General features: G+C 37.9%; 1 protein-coding gene across 5 annotated transcripts in view; it reads right to left on the bottom strand.

Annotated features, from left to right (window-relative positions):
- CACNA2D1 (calcium voltage-gated channel auxiliary subunit alpha2delta 1) overlaps positions 1-11,439 on the bottom strand; it is a gene marked incomplete at both ends in the record, with an annotated part of 399,650 nt that extends 388,211 nt beyond the window's left edge. For all 5 annotated transcript variants that reach the window (XM_080618635.1, XM_080618636.1, XM_080618637.1 and 2 more), the window contains one exon: positions 11,345-11,439. In XM_080618635.1, the coding sequence (XP_080474761.1) occupies positions 11,345-11,439 (95 nt within the window). The remainder of the gene's footprint in view (positions 1-11,344) is intronic.
- Between the last annotated feature and the right edge of the window lie 621 nt (positions 11,440-12,060).

Genomic DNA, 12,060 nt, shown 5'->3' with positions numbered 1-12,060 from the left:
TGTGCTTGCGAAACTGAAAGCATCACTACTGAATACATAAAGTGTTTGTAGAAGCAAGAATATCTACAAGAATAACTCAATATTTTTGTTCAAAACTACCTAGCAGGCCATAAAAGTATTTATTCTATAAGTAAATGGATTTAAGAAAGGAAAAATCACTATCAGCAAAATATCTGCAAGTAAAGTATTGTTCTATGTATCCCCTACAATATTCTTTATGGCCATTTGTTAATCTTACCTCTCACCATTCACACAAGGAAGTGATGGGTGCTTTAGTCCTAATTTTGTAGACTGGAAGAGTGTACCTATACTAGGAACATGTACATCACAGATGACTAAAGATACTGGCTGAGTACTTCTCTGATACGAAAGCAGCTATATTATCAGAATGACACCTCATGTCCACATAGCGAACCAACATCATGTTTAGAGTAAACCCAGCTTCACTGGAAAGGAAAAAAAAAAAAGAAATAATAAAGTTTGTCTGTAAATTTCTTGCTGGTTTTAAACTTAATTACCTGAAAAATCAAGATTTCATACCAGATGAATGAATTATTCCATTGTGCATAATGAGGGATTGAAATAAATGACTTTATCATTCCTACCATTCCGAATTGCAGTGTTGAACTCTAGAACTAATTATTTAAGAAAAAAAAAAAAAAAAAAGAAATAAAAAACACAAAAAAGTAATTCTGCAAAAGCCACCTACAGTTATCCTGCGCATTATTAAATGTTGCAGTATTTTGAAAAGGAAACTGTTTCTTCCCTACAATTCCATGCCTGTAAAAAATTGGGTTTGTTCCTAATCTGGAGGAACATTTTTCAGTGCCTTCCTGCGCATTATGTAGTTCTTTTTCACATGGGTACTTGCTTAGTGGGGCACAGACAATGAAGTGGCATTAGAGCTTATCATTTAAAGGGAAGACATCTGATATCACGCATGGTTTCTTTGTGATATCTTACTATTCCCCCTTGTACAGCCTAATACGATCATGTCTTCCATTTTATTTTATATAATTTTTACAATCAGGCGGCAGTGATGACTCATTCCATTGTGACGGAATCTGCTTGTGTTTAATCAGAAATTATTTTATGTGGATTCATCCTTGCACTCAGGATTTAAATGATACAGGACCGACACTAATTTTGCTGAAATGATACTAGTGCAAAGAAGGATGAAATTGGGTACCTAATCATTTCCAAAGACATTTAGAGTATATCCTGAGACATACTCTTAGTCATGCAACAAACCAATTAATCCCTTGTGTATTCCTAATCAGTCAAAAGTTACTATAAGCTCCAGGTTCTGCTTTCAGTTACAACATAGCTATTCCCCATGTGTGCAGTATAGTGAAACCTCCTTAATACATGGTCCTGCACATATTAGTGATCCTCTTCCAGGTTACGTATCTACCCACATAATCTAAAATACATTCACAACAGATAAAAATCTAATCCAAGAAGATGCTAAGGCAAGAAAAGTACCTTGCTAAATAACAAAAAAAAAAGGGCTATGCTTCATTGTTACTGTTTGTGGCAAGTCAAAATAATTGCAGGGGAAACTATGTTACTCCTGCTTGAAATCTCAATGATTCTCAGGTAATCAGTGATCGCTATTGATCATCTTAAGCATGCTACTAGCCCAAAACCGGAAATAAGTTGACGCCAGACCATCTAAATAGCATTAATTTTGTACTTTTATGACCATTTTTCTTGCAGAAACAGGACACCTTACAATATACAACATATTTATTGAAGCAAGATTACAATTGGGGTGTCAATGGGAACAGAAGGAACAAAATCAGCTGTAGCCAGGGCTGAGAAAGAAGCAGATAGATTGGGTTAATGAAAACCACTCAAGTGACATGAGCCCTTGGCTAGTATTGTACCCACCTATTGTCTCCGTTTTTAGTAAAAAGTACAAATATTCACAGTACAAATTTCAGACAAATTGGGCATCTACAGCTCCAACTGATTTCAGCTGTTGAGAACAACCATTTGCAATGTGGTGAAGGCGTGCAACTAGTGCGCAGCACTGGTATGAGTCAGATACGCTGGCTTCTGTTCATAATACTGTCTGCAGATTTTTGCTGACTCAGTTTCTAAAAATGTTGTCAAGCTTATGTTTTTCAATCTGTGTACATGCAAGAAGTACAGCTCGTGGGGATTAACTTCTTCTAGCTCCCCAGATCTCAAGTTACCAAAAGAAGCAGATACGATGGAACCTTTTCTACAGAGATTCTATTGAAAAAAACCCAAACCTTTGAGAACCAGGTAAATCAGAGACATTACCCATCCAGGAAAGGTTTGGTCATGCAAGTTTCTTCGGTAAAGTGGGAATAAAGCAAAGACACATCTTAATAAACAAGGATTAACATCTTAACAACACTTATCAACTACAGACAGCTTCAGAGGCATTAGCTAACAAATTAATCTTGACAATAAACCCTTGCCTGACTAAATGGTAAAATACTGCAGTTTCCTACTTTACTGACAGAAAACAGTGTGGAAATGTAAGGTTCAAAACTTAAGAAATAATGCAAGGCAGATAATAATAGAAAGACATATAACGATAAAGAACTCAGCTAAGATACACACAATTCAAGAGGGACATCGTACAAAACAAAATCAGAATATTTCTAATTAAATAAAAGTAAATTTAAAAAAGCCCATTATTTCTTTTATTTCTATTCTTTTGCTTTTCTTTTTTCTTTCCTTCTTTCTTTCAAGTGCCACTGAAATAACTTATGAGAAAAGTCTCAGGTTAAGAAATACTTGCTGCGTTAGGAAACACACACAGAGCTAACCATCCTAAGGAAGGGTACCTTTACACAGATGATGATGCTGCAAGAAAGCTCATTGCTCACTCCACTCAATTTCCATCTTCTCTCACCTACATGCGTGCCTTTCAACTTTTTGGCAAAATCACTCTTTGAAAATTTCACTCTTTGAAATAAAATCTAATGAACTTATTACATCCATATATAAAAAGAATAAAATTGCATATGAAGCTAATGGAAAATATGGACATTCAATAACTTCTGCAGGAATTATTCTAAATGCTTAATGAAGAATAGTATACTATGTATTATATTTTATTCTAATTGAACCTACTAAAAGAAATCAGCCATATACTGCAAAAAGGAGACATATGCATTAATGTCCCTGTGAGAAGCCACCATACTTCCGAATTAAACTGACAAAACAGGATATCAACATATCTCATAGGGTAGAGCACTCCCCAAGTAAAGTGTATTGCCTCCAAGCGTAGGGCTGTATTTAGGATTCACAAGATCTCTACCAGATACTCAAATTCACACTGGGGGACCATGAGGGTTCTTTCAGCAATATGTAAAATAAACCATTTTTCCCACTAGTCCACATCAGAATATCAAATCAAAACTTCCCTCTTAATTGACTGGTGAACTTATCTCTCAGCATGTTGATTAGTCTAATGGGATATTGGATCTACATATGCAGAAGTAAGATATTCACCCATAAGAACAGGGGAAGGAATAGTAAAACCCTCTAACTTCGTAATTCATACATCTAGTCATCTCTTTTTCATTACTCTCCTCCTTCCTGCAGTACTGACAAATACAATTCTTCTAGCTCAGACTCAAAATGTTTCGCCGTGACTCAGTTTCCTCCCATCAAGAATGAACACAAGCTTGGTGTGGCAAATTTCTACTCTATGCAGGAGCAAAGGAAACTTCCCTTTCACTGGTTTGTTAAAGACTACTTTAGTGCAGAATAAAAAAGAATGCAGCACAGTATTTAAAGGGACGATTGAGAAAAATAGCATGCCTTAACGTAGGCTTTAGTCCTGCCACCCTTACTCAGAGAACTTTAATAGCTCTATTTTTATGCCTACTTAAAAGATTTAGTCCATGCTTAGCAAAATACAATAAAAATCCCAGTAAAGATATGGGAAAGAGAGATTATCTTGCTGGGAAACATTTTAAGGTTTTGGACCAGTCTAGTGGGGAGCTGCAGAAGGGAAATAGGAGCACTTGAGTTAAAAAATTGTTTGGATGAACTGAGTCGGATTTTTTCTCCTTTAAATAAAAGTAATGTAATTTATTATCCAATTGCTACAAAAACTAGACTGTGGACTCAGCAACTCCTTTGTGTTTTTATTTACTTTGCAAATCAGATCAGAAGTGAATCAGAACTTATTATAATGGATAAATTTCAGAGTCTTTTCTTGTAGACTTCAACTGAAGCTTTATAAGCATGAGGGCTGGAAAAAGGACCACTACTCCAAAATATATGTCTATGTTAAAGATGATTGCTGTGCTAAAAAATATTCTTAGCCCATATGATCCACAGGACATGTTCTTTAAAGAAATTCCCTTCTCTCTGCATCCCTGGCTTGAGATTCATGGCTCTGGAGAAACAGAGGAGATTTCAAAAATGAAAAATGCTTAAGTCACTAAATAGAAGATCTGCTAAAAGTCAGACTATAGTGCTTGTCCTGATTGACTCTGAAAACAGAGGGAGCGAGAATGTAATTTAAAAAGAGGGTGAAAATCCAATAAAACATTATTTTATGATAGTCAACAATATTATGACTTCACATTCCCATTCCATGGGTATTTCAGGCCTGCTTCAGATTAAAAAAAGTCTGATTTTGAATTACTGTAATTAACTGCAAAAGCTTGCTGATTTGTTGATGCAAAATAATGTCAATCTTTTTCAGAAACTTGTTAGAATCTTAGTAAATAAATAGCAAAGATTATACAAGGAACAGAAATTCGGCTCTTTGTCATCGATTCGCTGTTGGTGCACAGAGAAAGATGTTGTAAGGAGGGACAGAAGCAAAAACCCACAGTCCTTTCCCTAACATCAGTAGTGTAACATTACCAAATGGGGAGCCATATTCTCATCACAGTGTGCTTGTGAAAGAGGAAGTCTATTTTACATTTCACCCTGAAAACTTATTAAGTCTGGGAGGAAGAAAGGTGTGAAAGTTTGCTTAGAAGCAGAGTAGGTCAAAAAAGAGTTTGGAAAGTACTAGAGGAGGAAAAGAAAAATCCCTCTTGAGCAGAGTAGCTTCAGGCATATGCCATTAATTTTTAGCTATTAAAAAGCGCTGAGGCATATTTTTAAAATCTTCACCCTTTCCTGAATATTCTTTTTCAAAGAACATGAACAGGACTTTTTAATTTCAGGGTAGAAGCAGCATAGTCTGGCCCTAAATTGCGAATATCCAACCCATTATTGAAGTATAAATGCAGTTGAGAGTGATTTGGACCCTAAGCGTGAGCCACTCCTGCATTGCTACTGTGTGCATCACACAATACTCACTGCTTGACATAAAAATCACATTCTGCAAATAATACTGATTCCAGTTCTCTTTTACTATTGGGAATCAGGAGGGAAAGAAGAATCACAACACTTTGTAGCAGCAATGACAAATTTGCTGTAGGAATGATTGATTGGCACAAATGATACAAAATCCACCTCTTGGTCTGATGCTACAGAACAAAGCACTGCGCGATATATGTTCCAGAAAAGTTAAGTGGGATCAGGCTATTTAATAGATGCAACAAGAGAAATAAATCAGAGCTGCAATTTCAAATTCAAATTGTGTAACTATTCATTGATACCTGTCTTGCAGCAGCTGCAGATGGTATGAAAAAGCTGATGCAAGAATGAGCTAAGAGTAATCTAAGACACAACACAAAGATGCTACTCAGAAGAAGGTACAGAAATGCAGTTATTATTTTGTACTTCTTAAGTTCTGTGTACTTTCAAGGTGCTAAATATGTTTTACCAGGACACCAAGGACACTAAGCTGTCATTCTTTCTATCAAGAAGTCTGATTCAGCATTTGTAGAAGACATCATAAAGTACGGCATCTGGTTTTCCCAAATCATAGCTATAGTCCAAAAGTTTGATTCCAGTACTGTGTTCTGGTAAATCTTTTCTTCTATTAAAGAAGATATTCTAACAAGGCACTAGAAAACAACATTTTCTGCTGTCCATAGTGTCCGCTGTTGTCACTAAGGTCTTGGTAAGTGCTCTAAACAACATGCATCCCAAGCATACAGGGATCAAAAGCTCAGATACTGCATGCACTGCAAAGAAGCACAAAACAGTATGAGGCCCAATTCTGTTTCGAATATGGTCAACAATAATGAGAATGAATAATTTCTCTCTTAAACTACTAAACCAATCCTAAACTGTAACCCTTATCTCACAGGGGTTTAAGTCAAACACTGGTCCAGAAGATTATACTACCTTGGGTAAAGGATTCTCGCAGAAGAAAGAATAAAGGCATAAGCATTTATCACAATTATCAGCAGGCAACTGTAGTCTGATTTTTTCTTTGTTACTAAAGATTAAAGTAATAATAATTTGACCATGCTTCCATCAATTTAAAATGCTCTGCTAGATAAATATTTTTAAGATCTGTACAACAGGCCTTCTATTTAACAATGAATACATTTCAGACTAATGTGCTGCCAAGCTTCAGCTCTCTTTCTAGCAGCTGAATTCTTGGATAAAATCATTTTGCAGAGTATGAGCAATGCAGTTCTGAAAATAGCATCACTGCAAAATGAAAGATGGCAAGAACCTCTACAATGCTTATTTATTTCAGTGAAATTGCGTCTCTTATGATCAGTATCTATTTTGACATTCTAAGCTGAATTTTCACACTTAATAAAATGCAAATCTATAGATTTTGTTGAGTCCCCAGCAGAAATTTCTAAGAAGGAAATAAGAAGAAAATATCACGTTCACAATTTACATGATAAAATATGCGAAACAGAAAAATGCTTTGTGGAACCACAAATTTGCATTTATCACCATCACACGTACACAAAAAGAAACCAATACCAATCAACAAGCTGCTTCATACTTATCTTTAAGTATGTTTCTACTAGAAGAATGGATTGGAGAGATACTTTTTAAAATACCGGTGGGTTTACTCATCTTGCATAAAGCTCAGCATCCAGACATGTGCTGCTGAGAAAACACTAAGAGGTGATACTGCACTTCCCTGATTCTAGGTAGATTATATCTTTGGCTTTCTTTCCAATTCACTGATATGGAGATGATAGACTTCTGATATTTTTTTTTCCTAATAATGAAGATTTTTAAATATACATTTATTTAATTTAAAATACAATTTTCAAATTAACATCATTTTCTAATGAACATCAGCATTAAAATTGGCATTTTTCTTTCACAGACTTTGTGCTAAAAATGAAATTATATGTATATGTGTTGTGTCAAAATCCCTAAATCTGACAATAGAAATAGATGAACAGAACACATTTTAAGTATCCTCTGTCTACATTTGGTCACTGATTCTATATAGACTGATATTGTGTATTAACCCAGCTACATTCTCAGCAAGATCTACACTTGTTCGGTCCATGTGCAGAAACCAACAATACGAATGTCCCAGTTGTGCAATCTCTAATTCACATGACTCATACAGACTTCCCTGAGCTGTCCTAATGACACCAAAACAGTAAGGATGATTCATGCAAATGAAAAATTGGAATACACAACGTCTCCTCTGAAAATTTCCTGCCTGCATACATATATATATGTGTTCATATGTATATTATTTTTATCTTTTGTATATTACTTTTATCTGCAGATGTTTTACACTATTTATTTAAGTGACAGATCTGGCTTGAATATAACATACAGTTTAATATTTACATACAGAACATGTGACTGAGGGGGAAAAAAGGACAAAAGATAAAGGATAAAAGATAAAAGAGAGGGGGAGGGAAATTAGAGAAAAGAAAAATAGACATTAAGCTATATCCACAATGATGTAATTACAGCAACAGTCCCACTAGTATTGAAAGGCTTCATCTGTAGGTTTACCTAAATTAAAATATCTGCTTTGCTTTGTTGTTTCTTCTTTTTTCATCAGCACACACAGGTTTATCATCAGAAAGCAGCAGATATATCTTTACATCATATATTGCTCGCTATCAGTAAAAATCAAAACTAGCAAGACATACTGTGTCAAAACTACACTTTAGAATTACAACATATTCTTAAACTCAAGACTACCTGTTTTGATGCAGTATAGATAAAAGAATAGAAATAAAGTGAGTTCTGTGCAACCCTTATCACAAAACAAACAAATTGCGTTTACTGAATAGTATTATTTTTCCTCAAGCCTGTGTAGATGTGGATAATAAATAAACATATACGGCTACAAAGGAAGCGCTTAGAGTACTGTGTTAGCAGTAGTGTGGTTATAGTGACAGGAGTACTATATACAACAATATTCTCATATAAGTGCAAAATATCTACTGTGCTGCATGTATAATTGAAGTCCTTAGAGTTGCTGCATTAAAAGTAAGAGCATGATATCCTGTACCAACATATAATACATCCCTAATAGATGATACAATGAAAATGATATGCTTTAATGAAACCGAATTATGTACCAACTGGTAGCTAAGCCTTATAGCTAAAGATCAAGACATGATTACCACTATACTTAAATAGTTCATTAAAAAAAAAAAAAAAAAAAGCCTTCAATATTTGCGGTGAAATACTCCAACACAGGAAGCAACAAATGCAATTATGCCACCTGCTCAGATTCACAATGAAAAATTAAGGCTCCCATTTCATCCAGCACAACCCTTTCCTTTAAATTCTCTTGGGTTGCTGGGTAAATATATCAGAGCCTTTTTGCCTTGTCAGAGAAGTAAAATTAATCAAGTGACTGGAATTCTATCAAACAGGCATTGCTTAAACCTTCATCACTTCTTTTGCTAAGAATGTTTCCTACTTGCATACTACTGATCAGGACTTCTGAATGCTTTAATAAAAGCACATGTTAAACTATATATTGATGCAGAAGGAACAGATGACCGAAGGGAAAGAGATTGTATAATAATGAGCTGTTAAGGAAATCGTGAACTATGTAGTCCAGATTATGCACATTGTTCAGATAACAGCTTGGAAATGCTGCTTCCTCAGACCAACTTTTTAGCTAAGAGGAAAGGAGACCGAAAATAATGGAGAGAGAGCAGTTAGCTATGAACATAATATCAACAAACCTTTGGTTCTTTAATTATTAATGTCCCTTCTTTCTTTTATTCTCTCCTCTTGTGTTTTTTCTTATTTTTAATATTATTAAAATATTAAATCTTTCATATTAATGGCATTTGCGTCACTTCTCCTTGTTCTTCCCCATTTGTAATCTATAGTGGGAAAAACACCACTGTCAAGTCTTAATAAAGAAACCCAAAAATGTTTTCTCTTTCACCTGTTACATTACTACTTTTTGCACAGCAGCCCTCCCTGCATCAACCTGTTGTGCTGTCTTCTAACTGAACTAAAGCATCTTTGTACTTTGATTTAATTTCAAAGGGGAAACATTACTGTGAAGGATGGACAGGTGCCATAGATTGTTTCTACAGTGTTTCAATGGGATAATTATGAGAAAAAGAATGTCAACAGCAAGCGGATTGTGTAGAACATGGAAATGCTGCAGACTAATATAATATTTTGAATTACTTAATCATAGGTATAGTTATAATTAAAGTTATATATTTCCGTGTTGACAATTTCTGTTATCATGACTTGCAGTGAAGGTAAATTCTGAATGGAATCAGCAAACATAGAGAGGGCGACAAAAACAATTTTAAGGACATACCACTTAATGTTATGCTAAAAAGTGATCTAGATTTCTATTTGAAATGATACAATATTCTTTTTATACAGTATTCTTTTAATCTCACTAGGTTCCATATTTCTCTCTCCTTTAAAACTAGAAAAATCTATGTAGAAGATAAATTTTAATTACTCGTGTATGATAACTTATCAGCTCAGTAAGAAACAGTAAATAGAGAAGCTCAAACACAAGAAAAGCACCGACTTAAAAAGCCCTGGCTTTGCATTTTGTCATTCTTGCTTCTATGTGATACATCTTTATAAACTGCAACACAAGAGTATTTTTAAAGATAATTTTCCCGTCAATGAAAGGCGATATTTATTCAACTTAGAAGACATTAAGTGGTTATTTTATACTAATCTTTGTATTCCTTTCTTTCATTTAATAGTGCGAGCATCCCTTTGAGTCTCTCATAATTGCACCGATACTCAGAACTGAATCCAACTATAACAACCTACCAGAAGTACTAATTGGTGAAAATGCATTGCTGGTAATTGCTGTAAACTCATCCTTCTGCACCGGGTGAACGAGGGCAATAAATCCTACCCAGCGTTAAACAATAGGGAAGGCTACCACTAGCACTCTTTTTCTTATGTAAAATGCATTAACGTGAGACATCCACTTAAAAGTTACCTAGTGGTGGCTTTAACCCGGATTCAGGGACTAAGGTATGTGCTTCCAAACAACAAAAAAGAATATAAAAATAATAAGGTAAAAAAGAGAAGAAAAGGGAAGGAAACCCTATCCAGTCTTTTGCTGTGGATTTTTGTCCCCTCGATCTGTAGGCGAATCTCCAGTATAATGGAAGCTTATTTCTGCCGTTCTCTTATTGCACGCTTTCATTATGTGATCTTTGCACTGCTCTGGGCAACACTTCCATGCTGCTAAGCATGCAGTGGTTTAAAGATCTCTATCTCACGGCCACGCAAAACACAAAGCTGCTCGCACCGAAAGCATCCCTCAGCTCCTGCAAAGGCGGGTTTCGAGAAGTAACGATTTGCAAGGCCAGCGCTGAGTACAGCGGTTCTTCTGCTTTAAGGATGCTGAACCGCTTCGGTGTGGCACAGGCGTGGGCATCACCCCGCACCCCCCACAGCCCCGGGCACAAAACATACCCCGCGGCTGCCAACACCCTCCCGGGTGCGCTGGACCGCGGCCAGGCATGGGGGAGCTGAGGCATCGGCTCCTAACTCCGAGTCTTCCCCTCTGCCTGATTCACACACCAGAAAATCTGCCTTTTGAGCGGATTTTCATAAAATCTTGAAAGTTTCAGATTTTAAATATTTTTTCAATAGTGTCAGAACTCCAGCCAGGCTGAAATAACCTTTGTGGGAGGAGGGGGCGGGCTCTGTGTAACTCGAAACTTTCCTCTCAGCACGGCCGAGCTGCCGGGGTATATTTAGCACCGGGATGTGCTCGGGATCGGGGCTCCAAGGCAAAGCCTTCAACTCCCAAGTCCCGTCGCCGGCCGTGACCGGGACACGCTCCCCTCCTCCCGGCACCTCGAACTACCGTGACTCTTTCCCAAGCGAAAATAGCCGAAATCCTGCAGTTTTACCTCACCGCCCGGACTGACTTTATTTATTTCCCCTTGTATTATGGCCGGGGCCGCGCTTCCCTCGGCGCAGCCCCGGCCGTGCCCCCCGCCCGCACCCCTGTCCTGTACCGCTTGGGACTTACGTGGTGGCAGAGGGGAAAGGTCCCTCCGAGGAGTGGTTCATCACCAAGGACTGGAAAAGTGTCAGGCTAAAAACCAGCAGCCAGCCAGCAGCCATCTTCCTGATCGAAGATCGATCCCCCTTCCCCAAGTCGGCGAGATGGCAATAATAATAAATTCAATTATCGTGTGTGGTGTGGTGGTGGCGGGGGGGGGCTGTTGTTTTTTAAAGCCTCCTCCGCTCCCCCCCACCCGCCCCCTTCGCAGGAGGCGCAGCCCAGAGATGTGTGGAGAAGCGGGATCACGGCCGAGGGTGGGAAGGAGGAGGAGAATCGATGGAGATCTGTGGGTGGAGAAGGGAAGAAGAGAAATAGAGAAGAGAGAGGGAGAGATACTCTACTCTCTGCTACTCCAGCAGCAGCTCCAGCTTCATCTGATCCGCCGCCATCAGCGCTACTTTTGTAACAGATCCCCGCTCACTCTGCGTGCGTGTGTGTCCTTCCCTGATTTATTCCCCTGATTGCAGAGCAGTAGGAGGAGAGACAGGCAAGGCGGGGTGGGGGCTCCTGAAAGGAGAAGAGGAAAGTAGGGAAGAGATCTGCCCGTCTCCTTCTTTCCCTGCCGGCAGAGGTTGGGAACGTCGGGGCGGGGAGCAGAGAAGGGCGCCGGCCGCTGTGGCTGCCGCGCTCCTTACAAGGCAGCCGAGGAACTCCCGGGCCGGGCAGGGCCCCCGCGGGAG

The sequence above is a fragment of the Psittacula echo genome (genome assembly GCF_963264785.1).
Source record: "Psittacula echo genome assembly, chromosome: 1".
NCBI lineage: Eukaryota > Metazoa > Chordata > Aves > Psittaciformes > Psittacidae > Psittacula > Psittacula echo.
Note: the sequence above shows the minus strand (reverse complement) of the source record. Positions and strands in the feature narration are given on the sequence as shown.